We start from the raw sequence: 17,620 nt of genomic DNA on the forward strand, positions 1-17,620 counted from the left end.
AATTAAGACAGTATTTCAGAATATTCATTTATCCAGGCATTAGTGTGTGCGTCTACTTACATATTTGAGCACAAGGAGTTTCCTCTTACCCTTGCTGTTTAAATTACTAAATGCTGAATATTTAAGTAACATATTTCATAGGAAAATACATTTTTTTTTTTTTTTTTTTTCCGTCAGAGCTGTATAGGTAAGAGTTCACAATATACATTTTTATTTGCTAAATTAAATTTTTATTTGTCATGGTATACATGTAATCAGTATAGAGAAGAGATCTATAAATTGCTTTTACCTGTAATGTTGTGATGCCTTTCTAAAATTAATGTATTAAATGTATCGGTTCAGTTTTGTATGTAGATAACACAAAGCCAAGCTATGCTTGCAGTTATATCCATGGTATTCAGTAGTATCACAAATGCTTAAAAGAAGAACCTGCTCCATGCACTAATTATCAGTCCTACCAATGCTCTGAAACTTATATGCAGTATTTTTTTATAGCTTACTGAAGATATACATGACAAGCAACATTTATTCTCCAGGATCATGTTGCTTTTTACCTTTTCGAATGCCTGATATCCCGTCTTTTGTTTTAATTGATAAACCTCTGATCTTTTAAAAATAAAATGGTGAAAGAGAAATATTTCACAAACACCTCTGTTGGCCAAAAAAATAGGAATGTGAACAGATATGAAAAATATTTTTAAGAGTCAGCACAAAGGTGTTAGCTCCATATATAAATAAACTACAAGTAAACAGGAAAACACTTTATCCTACTATACAATACCAATCTCCTATAGACACAGCTGTAAGGGAGAAAGAAAGGGAAGTGGCTCAGGGTGAGGTATACTGATATATGCCTTGGGCAGTACGTTTTTGCCCATCAGTGAAAGAGATCTGTTACAGTATTTCAAGTGTATATGAATAAAAACAGACTTTGCTATGACCTTTTTTAGATGGTCATATCCTGCTTTAGATACTGGAGTATGAATCCTTGTGCAAGGGGCAATAACAAGCAATTTTTTGCAGTATGTGTTTATGCTGTTAACATGTTTGTTGTATCTATCTACTATTGTGTCCACTTGCTATAAATGTGTGACTGGACTGTCACAAACACTATGGCCACTCCATGTAGCCAATGCCGTTGTCTGTGCATATGTGAGGTGAACTGGATCAAGGAGATACTTTGGGTCAGTAACACTCCAACCAGTTTCACTTCATAATGCGATAAACTCCTGTACCAGCACAAATGAGAGAGACAGTGACACTGAGAGAAGCAGGAAAATCAGAAACTGCCACTGAGAAAAACCTCCATGTGACTTAAATTCAAGAGACTAACAATTGATTTAGACTGTCTGACAAACCTGGAGGGACACAGTTGTGACACCTAAATCAGGCATGCACAGCAGGTGATCCCAGCACAGCCCTCTGTGCTGTAAGGGGTGGTGAGATGCATCGACCGGTTCCTCCCAGCCACAGAAGCTCAGCATGTTATTCCTCTTCAATGTGAGATGCTAAAAGAGCTTCCTGGGGTACCAGGTATATTGTCTCTAGCATTTCACATTTACAAGTTCCAAATAAAGTAAAAGATAAGGTTTCCAACTGCCAGACATGCAAATTTTGTCTGGCAAAATCTGTCAAGCCAGATTTTTTGTTCATACATCACCAGGAAGAAAGAATTATGAGCTAGAACTTTATAAATAACTTGCTGACATTTGCAAGAGTAGAATCTTAGGTATTATTAGAGCTGCATTAGCTTTTTCGTCTAATGTATTTAGAAACAACTTTTTTTTTTTTTTTTTTTTTTATTATTCCTATTATAATCAGTTGTGATTCAGAGCACATATAAAAAGTCATGCTTTGCTGAATAAGGTTAACATTTACACAATTATTTCAGAGCAGAGCTGAAGTTTAAAAAAACCTCTAAGCAGATATAGCTTCAACCTCTTATTTTAATTTATGCTTCTGAGGAGATGCTATGGAAATATTAAGATTAATCTGCAATCTTTCATAGCTTAATCTAAACCCTGTTACAACCTGAACAAGAATATATTTGAGTAAACATATAAAAATATAAGTATAGAGAAATAAATTATTTATCTGTGTATCTACCTATCTACAAAAAGAAAGCCAAAGATAACCTGTTACATGGCTAAAGGTATGCTTCATCTTTTATTAGCAATGAAAGGAATATTATTTGCTTCTCAAGGAAGTAAATGCTTTTTGTTCTCTTTCACCAGCTACACTGTGGAAAGTTTTTGCCCTAAAATATTTATTTAAAGTGCCAGGACATTATTAATGAGAAAAAAAAGTACCTCAGTACTTTTTCCTAGAAGGTACAAACTACATTTGAATGCACAAGGTACATTTAGACATACAGGTACATCTAAAGAAAATAAAAAATAGACATTCAAGAACAACAGCTCAATCTTACCAATACAAATAACATGTATTATTGAAATGTTATATTTTTAGGAGTATTCTTTTACTGAAATATTTTTTTACAAGTAACTACACTGACCTATAATAAGTTAATCCCTACAAATCTCTTTCACCTTATGCTTTCTGAATTTTTAATTGCACTGAGACCAGTTGCACAATTTTAATAGTGATATCCATTGCAATTTTAGTATAAACAACATTCGAATGAGTGTCTGTTTGAAAATGGTACATGTTGAGTAAAGCATTCCTCCTTTAAACCATAATAGCAGAAATACATAAAAAGGTTATATAAAAGAAAAACAAAACAAAAATCTCATTCAACAAAGGTTTTGTGACATATGGAGAAGTTTTAGGCTGTGAAAAATGTCTGAGTAAAAACAAATGAAAGTACTCTGAGCCACCTAGACCCAGATGCCATTTCACAGGTCATCTGGAGAGCGCAGTGGCAGCCCTGTGCAGCTTGTATGACCTGCTGTTGGGAAAAGCCTCTGCATACCAAAGCAATTGACTCAGACTGGCTCATGTACACACTGCATGTGGTCCATCATTCAACATGGATACAGACTTTTTACACTGTATTGTCACAATCTCCAGTTTAGCTTTTTTTTTTTCTTTTTTCATTCTCTCTTCCTGGCTTCTCTAACACACTCTGCATTTTTCTGCTCAGTACGATTCCTCATTTCATTGCTGGCAAGGTTGTTTTTTTTTTTCTTCCACTTCCCAAACTTGGAGCTACACTTCAGCATCCTGCTGTGTTCCCACAGTTTCTTGCAAGGGTATCTCCCTTGCAAAGGAACCTTGAGACAAATTGCAAACCAGCCTTGGCTTCCTATCTCCTTGCTCTGAGACATTTTAATGTTTTTTTTAATGTTTTTTTAAGAAACAAGAATATTTCTTTATAGCATGTCAGATATGATGATAGGGCCATGCTGCAGCCTAGCAGATGTATGAGTCTAGGTAATGATGGAGAGTACGTGGTGATGCTTAGAGACGGATGGGACAGGAGGGTGAATGGGATCTTGTCCCTGAGGGTTGAGTGAGGGAACTCCAGACCTGCCACTGTTGTATTCATATTGCGTGTAGGAGCAGCGTCCAAACCTACACTGTTCATACGTGTCTGGGAGGAAAAGAGCTGATTTTCCACTCCAGAAGGAATCTTAGAAATTATTTTTCATGGGTGCAGTGTAGAAAATAAGGGGAATAGGCCATGAAAAAAAAAAAGGAGTAACACAGACTTGCGAATATATATTTGAAGAGGCCTTAGGACCTAATTACTATCACTATTTCAAAATGGGGCTTTTGGTTCCAAGGTGCTATAGAAAAGTTTGCTCTCTCCTTGACTACCTGGTGCCATCAGTTAGGTCTTGAACTACATACAAAAGTGAGGAATGAAAACAGGATAAAAATAAAATTCTTATTAATGGATATTGGTAGATTTTTTTTTTCTCTATTTCTGAATATCCTGTTCTAAGCTTTATTCTGTTTTTCTTGAAGGGACTGGTAGTGGTCATTGTTCAAAAACACATTGCTGGACTAGATTGATCACTTGTTTGTGGTAGTATGGAAAAGAACAAAATCAGATTTCCTTTCCCTGAATTACCAATGCTGTAATTTCAGTGTGTGCTGAGACAACAAGACAAGTGAATTTGAAGGACTGGTTTACAAAACATGCAAAAGAAAAAGGAGGTCAAGTAAAATGTACACACTAGCACACATTCCTACTAATGATGTTTATCTGGGCATGGAATTGCTCTCAGGAATGTTCACTTGCTTTTTTAAATGTTATATCTGTTTACCTCTGTTATACTGTGTACACTAATGACTAATGCATGCATTGGGGAACAAAAATATTTACACATCTTTCCTTATATTAATCTCATATAAGATTATTTATTGCAGTCTAAGAAGAGTTCTAGGTACAGTATGAATTAATACAATACTGCACAATGTTTTTCTTCCCCTCTTGTAAAAGACTACAAAGGATAAATAACTACAAAACATTCTTAAATAATTTCTGCTTAAAATTACATGGGAATTAGTCCTGGCAGGATAATAAAAATCTTATAATAATAATTATATATGATATACCATTAGTAGTGTGGAACACTTTAGCTTACCTCATTGTATAAAGCATGAGAACTTGGGCTGGGTTTTAAGTTGTGATTCAGATTTGCGTTCATGTGTCACCACTTCACTAGATGTCTAACTTCCTAATATTACTGATGGAGGCCTGGCATATAATTCATGGGCTCACTTATCTGCGTTTAGATCCATTCGAGATACACAAAGATACCCCACTTAGCTACCAGCTGCCACTCTGGATGGCTCTTGTTAAAGGAAGGCTCTGGAATTTCCCATAAGTCCCACGCCATGTATGCTAATCCCATGAGGATGTCTCAGATACTCCAAGAAATCTTAGGTGGCATCAGACACTTACTTCTGGTTAATGTGGTCATTTTTTTAGACGTCTTTCTTCATATGAGCTGAATAACTCACTGAGTTTCATTAACTGTATTGACAAAGAGCTCAGGTCACTTGCACACCGACAGACCTTGGCCCCTTCAGAGCAGTAGCTGGACACCAAGTGGGTTTTTTACAGCATCTCAACTGGCACTTGTTACTGCTCTTTTAGCAGCTGAATGTTATCTTATATTTCCATTGATTGCAGTGACAGCTTACATATGTAACACATACACAGTAGATAAATAGCACATATGTAAATATCTGTATGTAGACATATAGATTGAGATATCTCAACTAATTACTGAATCCTAACCTTGAATTTATCCCTGGATAAAATGCAGTTGTATGTATAATTGTGTATACATATACTGTATTTAATGTGTAGTTTTTCTGAACTATGAAAAGTAATTCCTACTAAAATTTGCTGACTTTGCACTGTGTGGTTGTGCTTTTTTAGTTTGTTTGTTTTTATTTTTATTTTATTTTAATTTTTGTTTGTTCATTTGTTTGTTTTTCTTTTTGGAGAAAGAGAGAAGGGAAAATTCAACATTTTCTGTTTTACAGGGATCATGTCCCAGAAGGCAGGACTTTAAACACAAAACTCATAAAGTGCTGAGCAACTCTTTCATCAGTTGCTATCAGTTGTATGTAGGGTTGTGAATAACAGCACAAATTGCACATGGAGACCATGGTTTACCCCACCAGTTAATACTGTTTGACTTCTTTATTAATGATCTGGACGATGCGAGTACACTCTCAGCAAGTTCTCACAGAAGGTGCAAAAATGGGAGGAGTGTCTGATATACTAGATAGTTGTTCTGCCATTCAGAGGGACCCTGGCAGGCTGAAGAAATGGCTGGATAGGAACCTCATGAAGTTCAAAAAAAGGAAACGCCAACTCCTGCATCTGGGCAGGAATAACCCCATGTACCAGAGCATGCTGGTCCTGACTAGCTGGAAAACAGTTTTGTAGAGAAGGACCCGGGAGATCCAGTTGGACACCAAGCTGAACATAAACCAGCAATGTGCTCTGGCAGCAGAGACAACCAACAGCATCTTGGTCTGAATTAGGAAAAACATTGCCAGCAGGTTGAAGGAGGTGATCTTCCTGCTCTAATCAGACCACTAATCAGACCACATCTACAGTGCTGTGTCCAGATCTGGGCTCCCAAGGACAAGAGAAACATGGACATACTGGACAGAGTCCTGCAAAGGGTCATGAAGATCTTTAAGGGACAGGAACATGTCTCATACAAGGAAAGACTGAGAGAGCTGAGACTGTTCAGCCTGGAGAAGACAAGATGCAGAGGAGATCTCATCAACATGTATAAATACCTGATAAGGAGAGTAAATATGATAGAGACAAACTCTTCTCAGTTGTGCCCAGTGGCAGGAGAATAGACAAAGGGCACAAACAGAAATGCATTATATAACATTTAAATGTAAGAAAAAAGCTTTTTTGCTCTGAGTGTTCAAGCACTGGAACAAAGAGGCTATGGAGCCTCCGTTGTTGGAGACATTCAAATACCAACCGGACTTGGCCTTGGGTAGCTTGCTCTGCACAGGGTTAGTCAAGATGATCTCCAGGGGCCCCTTCCAGGACTCAGTGATTCTGTGATCTCTCTTTTTTACAAATTGCTTTTAAGAGAAAGATTACCATGTTCAACTTAGTTTTAACATGAAATATTATAAAAGGAAACCTGATTTTGCATAGCTATACAGGTGTTAAAAAAATCCCAAAACCACCACCAACAACAGAACCAAAACACTAGAAAAATGTTACACAAACAGCTTTGTTAATATTCAGGCCTAGGATCAGAGAGGGTGATATTACACAAGCTATCATAAATATTGCTATATTCACTGGATCTCTCATTCCAAGCTTGTGAGTTGGGATAAGCAGATGACAATGAGACATGTATATCAAGTCAGAGTTAAACAGTTACCAAAGACTGAGAAATAGTGTTACCAAACTAATCAGCATAAATGTCATGTAATCAGCCACTGTTGTACATCCTGCTCCAGTTGTGTCTAAAGTGCTGCCATCCTTGGTTTGATGGATTTGCTTTACGTCACTGAGGTTCGTCTTGTCTGGCATCCCTGCTGAGACAAATAAGAAAATACAGTATGATGCATGCCTTGTCACTACTGGCAACATGTTATAGCTAGAACAAATTTAAATATCCTCAGCACACAGACTGTCACAGTTCAGTTTCTATTAATATATCTCATGTTACTGCCAAATTCAAAGGCCTTTATAATTCCATCTAGAAACATACACTATATTATATGGCTATTCATCGTTGAAAATAGTTCAGAAGTCTGTCAGCTCCGAACAAAGTTGTTCTTGTAGAAATACATCTCAACAAACATTTACAGACTGAAGTGAATAGTTTTGCAAGTCCGAGTAGTACCTCAAAGTCCACTACTCACATTTTTCTTGGATTTGTAGGAAAAGGAAAATATTTTAATCCAAAATTGCTTGTGTCTGGGTCCCAATATTATTCCAAAATAATGTATACCCGATGGAAGGTATACAGCAAAGTACACTTGTTGTTATATAAAACCTCAATTTTGGCACAATTTAAACAGACTTTACAACACTGTAAAGCAAAATTGTAAAGCTAACTTTAAACAGGAACCCATTTACTGAGTTCCTGGCTGAGTATTTGTACTTTTTTTGGACCAGGGTAAATATTTATCCATCTCAAAACAGTGCTTTCTATGCAAAAAGGATGTAATAGCCCATTATATTTCCTTTGCCTGGTTAAACAATCGGAAACAGAAGGTCTTGCAGACACATTCAGATTTGGTGGCATTGTCAGCTGCTTGTATTTGCTATGAATACTTCTAGACTAACTGTCTCATTCCATATAATAACTTGTGGCATGCCACTATCAATCAAAATTAACAAGTCTAAATTCGGTGTTATTACACGCAACAAATATTGACATTGTAATTACACTGAGACTGAAAAAGGCTTCATATAAAGTAAAGTCAATATTTATGTAATTAGGTCAATACATATATAATTCAGAAGGTAAGCTCTACTGTTGGAACAGCAGCACTAGAAAGAAGCTCAGCTCTACTGAGCTGACATATTGATTTTACAGTCTGAGTTTCTGCATTATTATTCATTGTGTAGGTACTTCTTTTCTCTCTACATGTATCATTAGGAAAGATGAACAAACTGGTTTTTGTTTGCTTGCTTGTTTGTTTTTTAACTATTTTTATGCAAAGGGACTGTGATGAAGTATAAATATTTCAGTCATGGTGCTATCCTGTTTGTTAAACTGGTCTAATGGAAGCTACAGAGACACCTCATTTTTAAAAGGAACAACTGTTTTGGTGCTTGTGTTAAAAATACTCTTTCTCTAAAAGCAGTTTGAAAGCTGCTCTTTGTGAACTTGCTGTATGTACTCAAATCTCCTTCCTGTAGCTTTGAAAAAATGCATTAAGGGAAGATCCAGCTAAAGTCAGTCATACTGCCTGAAAAACCTGCTAGAATGAATTTGTCTTCTTTGCTGCTGTACTTAGCAGAATATACTGCTATTTTGTGTGGATTTATTGATCTAGTGCTCTTGCCCGGAATTTGTGAAAATTAGCTCTGTGAGCACAATGCAGGTGGACATACAAAGAGGAGGAGTGACAATAGATGTTGAGAAGGAGGTGAATACAACTTCTTCTTATCACGCACATTCAATAACCTGTCCAGAAAAAGATCAGTCACTCAACGCTTCACCAAATGGATGCTTGGTGGATCATCAAACAGGGTATGTCAAGGTGTTTTTTCAGGGAAGTTTTGGAACTAGAACAATAACAGCAACAAAAAAGGGTTTGCATAATTTCTCCAGAGACTTAGTGAAGATTTTCCATATTTAAAAAACTGACTTCAATAGACAGTGAAAAATTCAACTCTCACCTACACAACAAAGCATTTCACAGAGTGCTATACCTATAATGAAGCAGATTTTTCCCCAAATATAAACAAATACACCATCACAGTAGTGAAATATATGGCCCTAGCTTAAATATCAAGGATATAACTTATTATACAAGATTATTATAATATAAAGAAAAATATTCCTAGATCTTGCAGCTAAAGAAATAACTGGCTTCAGCTAGAGTATGTGATCTGAATCTGAAGGCAATGTGTCTAGATATTAATTACTGGCTGGAGAGTGAGGTTTAATTTCTACTGAAAATTTCATTGACAATATTATGAAAATTAGGGAAATAATCTATTTCATTTTATGGGAAATGTTGGCTCATTTTTTTTTTTCTTTTCTTTCCAGCCTTAAATGAAAACCTAAGACTGTGGAAGTTTCCATGAAAAAAGGAGTTTCAAAAAACTGTTGAAAACTACCAGTACATTTTCCTTCTATCAATCAAAATGCCATGAAATATTGAATATGATCTCTGGTGTTACATGCATATACTGTAAGCATACAGCAAACCGTTCACTTATTCAGTTAGACCCACAGGTCTATGACACAACTTAGACTTTACTGAAATGAGAAGTTCAAATATATACTTAGACATGGTCTTGTGCAAAAAATCACTGAACAGAAGCACAATCCTTAAAAATAGGCTGTTTTAACAGAACTTGGGGTTTTATTTTTTGTTTCACTTGTTTTTTGTTTTTTGGGTTTTTTTGCTACTTTATATACTTTTATACTTTATATTTATAAGTATAAATATAAATTTAATTCCTACATCTAGGGTATGCTTTCTATTTAAACAAGTAGTTTCTACTGTCCATTATGCATCAGGATCTAAACACGTATGTTGCCTATCATATATCATAATCAGTAATGGAAGTGATCTTTTCCTCTAAATAAATTCAAATTTTGTGGTTCAAAGCAAACTTCAAATGAGATCTATTCAAACATTTATGTCAGAAAAGACTAAAACCAAATGCAAATGTGTTTGATTTTAGTTTCCTCACATACTAGAAACTGAAATTATGTTATAGAAGAGGCATTTCAGTTTCCCAAATATAAATGTCCAGTTCAATACCAAAATCATACTAGAGCTAACATTGTGAGTGGAAAATAGTAGAATTCAGATATCTCATCTAGGATTCAGGGGTTTGTTCTGAAGAGAAGCTACAACTGCAGCACACCAGAAAATAAATCTCTTGGGAATTAAAATCCAAATATAACATTGGCATGAACCTATTTAAAGCAAAGCTGCCAAGTATCACATACCTGTCCCCAGCATCAGCTGTGAAACTCAGTGGCTGCAATTTAAAGTACTGTCTTGGCCTTGTTTAAAAAAAATTAATCAGTAAAAGAATTTCACCAAATATTGTCAAAAATATTACAGTATCTCATTATAGTCTAAGAGCTGCAGAATATTTCTAATGATCTTTAACATCTTCTAAAGATATTCAAAGCTTGTGAGAGGTAATGGTACTGGCAGCCTTGAGAACTGACCTGCTATGATGTTCTCCAGAATATCAACAGTAGCAATACAATTTCCATGCAATATTCAGCAAGATCCTTTAACCTTTATTTGAAAAAGTCAAACCTAAAGTCACAGAAGATTTTCATTTGACATGGAGCTTTTCTACTGAGATTGTTAAAATATTACAAAAATGGGCTATGACTTTTGAGTAGTAGATGCTTGTCTACCAAGGGCCACGCTGGGACCTTAAGCATTTTAAGCATTTTAAGCATTTTAATTGGAACATACTCTAGTACTGGCCTAGAGTTTGAAACCAAACCAAAAAGTGTTTGCGTAACTGTAGTCTGATTTCAAACACCTTGCTATATTATTTTCTATCTGCTGAGTAACATATATCAGAACTAACATGTTTCTTCAAGGGAAAATGAAGCTACCAGAAGAGCTGCTGTGGATTTAGAGAGGAGGAAGAACTGGATTTCTCTCTGTGCATCATTCTTATATTGTTCTGGAATATTCACAAATACAGCTTTTATGACACAAGCATTTTCTATGAGTCTCAAATATGAGGAAGAATTTGAGTAAGGATAGGACAGTGTTTCAGATAGGAAAAAAATGATTCTATAAATATTAAATGTTTCACAATTCAGCACGAGTTGTACATGAACAAGAAAACAAAACTACTAACAAGTAGTATAGAGGGAAGGAACCTACATTGCTTTACCATTCTTTCACTGTATTGCTTTTGAAGATGTGAGCAATGATTATGAGTCAGGAATCAATGTAGTCAAAAAGATATGTCTGGTGTGGTTTTTTTTTGGTTTTTGTTTGTTTGTTTGTTTGTTTGTTTAGTTTTCATTTTATGGAAAGATTAACAGCTGATCCATGGAGGCTAAAGAAATATCAAAATTTTGATATCAAGCATTTTTCAATTAATTTTTGGGAGCTTTTTAGGCTTTAATTTTAAAGAAAATAAATTATCTAGCATTGCACATTGATTTGCCATATCTGAGTTGTAAATCAGCTTCCTCAGCTGAATTTCTTAATATTTAAACATTGTTATCTTTCAGTGAAGCTCCATTTGCTGTAAGGTTCATGAGAAAAGAACAGAGGACTAAACATTATTCATCTAGAATGAAATGAAGGCTTTTGCATTATGGAACTTATTGTCACATAAACAGACGTATAACTGCTGCCCTATCAAAGAAATTAATGAATTAGCACAGAAAAGAGGCTTTGCTGGTACTAAAATTGTATATTGTTGTCCTAGTTTCTGTTGGGACAGAGTTAATTTTCTTCCTAGTAGCTGGTATGGTGCTGTGCTTTGGATTTAGTATGAGAAGAATGTTGGTAATATACTGATGTTTTGGTTGTTGCCAGGTAATCAAGGACTTTTCAGCTTCCCACGCTCTACCAGGTGAACGAGAAGCTGGGAGGGAGCAAAGTCAGAACAGTTGACCCAAACTGGCCAAAGGGATACTCCTTACCATATGACATCCTGCTCCATAAACTGGAGTTGGCCAGGGGGCAAATACTGCTGCTTGGGAACAAATGAGTTATCGCTGTCATGGGTAGTGAGCAATCACATTGTGCATCACTTGTTTTGTGTATTCTATTATTATTATTATTGTGTTCCTTTGCTGTCCTATTAAATTGTTCTTATCTCAATATAGAGGTTTTTTTTTTTCCCCTTTCTGATTCTCTCACCCTATCTCACTGTGTGGTGGGAGAGTGAGAAATTAGCTACATGGTCTTAGTTGCCAGCTGGGGTTAAACCACAACAGTTGTGACATCGTTTTGATTCTATCCCCTTTTGTCCTTATGTGAGGTCTAAAATTTCAATGTGGGTGTAACAATTTATTGTGTCACTTCCAGCAGCTTGTCAGTAAATGTGAAAGAGAAAAGAAGGTTCAAAATCAAAATGAATAGATTTTACCAAAACAGTAAATCTCTGTTTTACTATTTAAAACTGCATGTGAGCATTGCCTGATGCTTTTGAGGTGGGAGAAACAATAAGATTTACTGAAAAGTTTAAATAGTTTAAATTGGGACCCCTAACTACTGGTATTTAGCGATTAATGTGTGCCTTGGAGCATAGGGATGCATATCTATTATGCTTATAGAGTGAATGATTCTCATAATTCTCATTAATTAATGTTATGTTTTCTACAGTCACTTTGCCTTGTGCAAGAAGAAGCCAATCCAAAAGCAATGAAAAGCCAAAATAAAAAATAATAAGCCAAAAATGTGCTTGCACCTTCTCAGTTATATGAGATAATTTTAAAATATGAAGGCCAGAGTCCTTAAAATACATCCATGAAAAACAATTCAGTAGAGTTTGGGTTTTTTTAAAATCACAGATGAGCTCATATTTTGGCAGAACAGAATTTCATATGCTTTGCTATAGTGGTTATATGGGTCAGTTTATGTCAGCAATGATAAGCTTAATTGCAAGCACCATCCTGAATGCAGCATAAAATAGCATTACGCTGATGCTGAAGTAGTGAGCTTTAGAAGATAATAACAGATGATATGCAAGGCATGATTAATTCCATTCAGTCTTTCATATCTGTACAGTCTACATCTAAAGCTAGGGTTCAGTTGGTCAAACATAGCCATCTACAGACATTTTAGATACAGCGGAGGGGGGTATTGCTGTTGTCATATAGCTGCCAATCTAAAAGCAGCCTGATTCTTATAAAACACTTCAAGGATGTCTCGGACATCCTAGAGCATTTCCAGTGGCTTTTGGCACTTCTATTTAGACAAATTAATCCTGCCATGCATCAAAGTTAGATACTGCAGCTCCCATTATAGTGAATGTAGATAAATAAGTAAATGCAGAAGCACATGGGGTATTCAGATGTAGACACTTAGACTGAAATTGGACAGATGAATCCTACACTTAGTCAAATAACAGGTTCACCACTGAGTGACAAGTGGATATTTTTTGAAATATTCCCTGTCACTATGTTTTATATCTTTGGTGGAAAAAAAACAAACCAAACCAAACAAATGAACAACTAAATACTGAATCATGTAGCTCTGGCAAATTGATTGCATTTTATTTTTGCTTCTATACCTAAACTGCTGCCTTTAAACATCATTGGTTCCAGCATCTGGTGTTGAAAGGCACGATTAAGGGCTGCCACATTGCCACGAAAATAGTGAATGTCCGATGTGTGCAAACATCTCTGAAAAGCCAGTACTTCGTTAAAGTATTTATTGCTAAAGTACAGAAGGAGTCATTGCAGCTATATTTATGTAGCTAAATACACATCTCAGAAGGAGATCCTTCAGGCAAAGTGATGAGTGGCTTATGTCTACTGTGCTCAGAAATTGCAATGCCTAGAAGAAAGTGCAAAACAAATCTCTGCTATATAGTACAATGCCTTGCATCTTTTATAAGCCATACACAGTGGTCTTCTTGTCTCATTTTGTTTGCTTGGAGTTCAAAGTGCCTGAAAAAAACCATGAGGGCTGTGCTGCAACCCACCAGGTGGTATTTAAACAACACAAAACTGAAGGATACAGTTACAGGCTCCGGGATATGATATCCAGGCATGGGAAAGTGTTCTTAAAATAAAAAAGCATGCTGTTGAGGAACTTCGTAGGGCAGAGAAATCCAAGCTTTTGGTCATCTGGTTGGTGTTACTTTTTGGAAGCAGCTGTTGGAGTGAAGTGCCCAGAGAACTTGAAGTTTATTTTGGAGGGATGAAGATTATTTTTTTCGACATTGAGCCATGGAGTGAAATAACATTTATGCAATACAGACAACAAGAGCTGAAACCGGGAGACAACTCACAAGCTAAGTTACTTGACAGTGCAGACGTAGCCAGTGAAATCACTGAAATTTGGAGAATTTCTTAGTGTCATAGGAAGGTTCTGTACTGTGATATCAATACTAGCAACAAATTCTTAATGTCTTCATGAGTCTCACCTCTGTAATTAGCTGGTCATTTCTTTCAGTGAATGCAATCATCTGGGTTTTCATGGCTGCTCCTAAGAAAAGTAGCTCAGGAAACCTGAACGAGATCCAAGGCAGGACCTTGAGCAGGAGTACCAAAGGACTGAACCTGATCTATATGCCACAAGACAACGTGAAACAGGGAGATGATGCTCACTTAGGAGCCATGGCAACTGAAAATCTATGGTTAGCTTGCCTCCACAAAGGGAAATCATTAATGACTGGATTTTTGTATCCATATGTGAACTGTAGTGATAATCAAGCCATCATTGGATTTGGTTGTCTCTCAGAGTAACCTGTGCTTTATCCACTCTCTTCTTAAGTGATCGAGCTTTAACCAGTTTCCCCAGGGAAAACTATGTCACTCTCCATATAACGTAGAATGTTGTAGCATGATGCAAGTAACAACTCTCTGAAACACAGTGTATTGATCTGTTGTCAGTTTTTGCTCTCCGTCTATGCACTAAACGTAGATACTGTTATGCACAAAGCTTCTGGAATGGGTAACTGGTACTTAATTGGAGGAAATAATTTGATCTAAAATCCTCCTTTTTGACTTTATATAATCATTGTAATAATACACAAACCAACACAAATAGCAATTTTAAATGCACATGGAATATCAAGATGCAAGTAATCTCACCTACAAAGAAAGTAATAGCATTACTGTTATTGTCAGAAAGCAATTAAGAAGTCCGCTTAATGGCATTAGCTAAGATAATTCTTCATGGTTAACCATATATTAGGAAATGAATCAAACATTATGTTTAACTGCACATATTTTAAGAAATCTGTATATACGAGAAACAGTGTAACCAATGATCTTAACATTAAGTCTGGCAAGTAATTTTAACTATAACAGAAGCAGACATTAGATCTCTGTTCTAGTATTTGAAAGTTTTCTTTCAAAGTTGACAGTAGCATTTGTTTCACATTATACATTAATGAACTCAGTATTTCCATTTCGAAAACAAAGCTTTCATGAGTTAATGTAACACAAACAAATGGTGTCACAAACCAAAACATTTCCATTTATTTCACATTCTTAAGAATTAGAAAGAGATAACGTTATTTGTTAAAATGCTTAATGTATACTTTCATACTTGTAGGTCAGTTTTAGCAAGTAATAAAATCTTAGATGTCTAAAAGACTTGGTTATATTTTGCATACACAGACTAAACCAACTATTTTTCATCTGAGGGAGAGAGAACCACAGTAACCTTCATTAGATCTATTCCTATTGCTTTTTTATGCAATAGCTTATAAATCCATGTTCATTACAACTTCAGTGCTCCAGGTTGCTGGAATCAGCATTGTCAATAATGCCTCTTTTAAAAGAAGAAATCCATCTTTTCAATCCTTTTCACTATTGAGGAACTTTTAACCTTTATCATTAACCTATGCAAAAGCTTCCTGATCAATATAAAATTAAAATAGGGCTAAAGTCCCTAAATTAGACTGGAAAAAAAAAGTAAGCAAATTCTTAATTCTCTGTATTTTTATCTGATCAGTACTAATTTCTGCCCTCTGAGTCAGGTGTCCCATAGAAATTACTGTCCTTTGAAACAATTTATCCATATGATTTTAAAAATCTTTTTGTTTTTCCATTTCCTGTAGGAGATTTATAAGCAATAATGCTAATTCATACAAAACTACCACCTAGAAGACAGCAGTGAATTTGAACTGAAACTCCTGAAAGTAGTGTGTGAACTTGAGTTGTGGCAGAATCTTACCTATTAGGCCCATAAAGAAAATGAAATATTTTTGAGGTTTTTTTTTTTTATATCATTCAGATTCCCAAGATTTATGGCCCAACTTAACTGCAGCAGTTCATTATTTCACTGTCTGGATGCTGATTTTTTTTTTTTAAAAAAAGCTATAAAGTCAGTCTTTTCCAGAAGAGAAATCTGAACTAAACAAATTTGCATTGTTAAGATCATGAAGTAACTTTGGCAATTTTTTTCGGGTCAGTTCACCTAGAATTCTGGACTTTCCACTTTCTTTTAAAAGAAACATGGCCTGTAGATGAGCTTAATCCCCCAAAACACTGATACATTAAACTGTCCTTCTTAATTTTTGCTGTAAAGGCATACTTAATAGAATATTTCCACAATTTATGCTGATTTAAGGCAGGACTCCTTGCAGTCATTTCCTCATCATGTCTGCCAGGTGGGGGCTATAAAGCCACCTGTTGCCACTCACTGGCATGTGCAAGATCTGGAGTGAACCGAGTCCCAGAGGTGAGCCATCAAATCTGTGATTTTTCTTGCTGAGTTAGTTTTACTGCAGCTTGAGTTTACTTTTAGAACCACCCCACAGTGGGATCAGATAAGTGCTGGCAAGAGGAAAAAGGATCATGCTGTTATAATCCAGGAAAGGACTTAAGCTGTCAGCTAACAACAACATCGTAAAGCACCCAGAAACAGATTGAGAAAAATGTATAATCCACTGTTGATATCTGACCTGAACCCACATCAAAGACGGGATTACTGACAAAAAAGGAAGTGTGGAGTAGTAAAAGAAGGTAGATGTCCTTGTCTCCGTTCCTTCCCTGTAAACAAATGTACAGCTTTTCTCCTTATAAATAAGAATGCAACATAGAGTTTCTCTTTGGTTGCTGATTTCTCTTCCTTTCTGGGATAACTATTGGTTCCCCAGGTTTTAGTTCAGCTGTTATGTTGAGATATGTATCAAAAGCATGTGACTTAAAAGAATTGAGTTCCTGATGTCTTCTTAGAAATGCATTTTCTAATCAGATTATGAGGTTTAAAAAATACATTTTTTCAGCTAAATTTTTGCTCTCCAATTTTCATTTCAGAGATGGTCCTTTCTGGCAGAGCATTTCAATTTATTTCTGGCTAGATGAATGTCTGCAATAAATACTGTGGTGCTTGCTGATGGATATTGGTCTGCATCCCTCAGTGTATTCAGTGTTATGAAAGCATAGGAAGCCATAGGAAGTATTGTGTATCCGCAAGTACAAGATCTTTGATCTAAACTCACTAAAACTGGACAGTTAAACATCAAAGTAAGTGCATTCTTTAAGTTCAGAGATAAATATCAGATGATTCAAAGACTAAACCCAGTAATTGTAGGAGTTTTACCTCTCCCTAGGATAGCCAGCCTTGCAGAATCCGCATCAATATGCATGTTTCACTCAAATATATGTTCCCATTCAGCAACACACAATTAGTGCTGCTTCTGTTTGTCTCCTGAGAATCTGTCCACAAACAGAAAAAACTGCTCTCCCCTTCACGCCCCCACAGCCTAAGGCGGCTGGCCATTGACTTGATTTGCTCTGGTCAACTGACTGGGGAAAGCAGTTTCTAACAAAAGCAAGATACCAGT

At 35.9% G+C, this 17,620-nt stretch overlaps 1 protein-coding gene across 1 annotated transcript in view; it reads right to left on the reverse strand.

The window, feature by feature from the left end:
• Positions 1-6,841: 6,841 nt before the first annotated feature.
• The window catches only part of GPC5 (glypican 5), a gene marked incomplete at both ends in the record, with an annotated part of 657,041 nt that continues 646,262 nt past the window's right edge, over positions 6,842-17,620 (reverse strand). The window contains one exon of the mRNA XM_080347059.1: positions 6,842-6,999. Coding sequence (XP_080203185.1) covers positions 6,842-6,999 — 158 coding nt within the window. The remainder of the gene's footprint in view (positions 7,000-17,620) is intronic.

Source organism: Nesoenas mayeri (assembly GCF_963082525.1).
Source record: "Nesoenas mayeri genome assembly, chromosome: 1".
NCBI classification, from domain to species: domain Eukaryota; kingdom Metazoa; phylum Chordata; class Aves; order Columbiformes; family Columbidae; genus Nesoenas; species Nesoenas mayeri.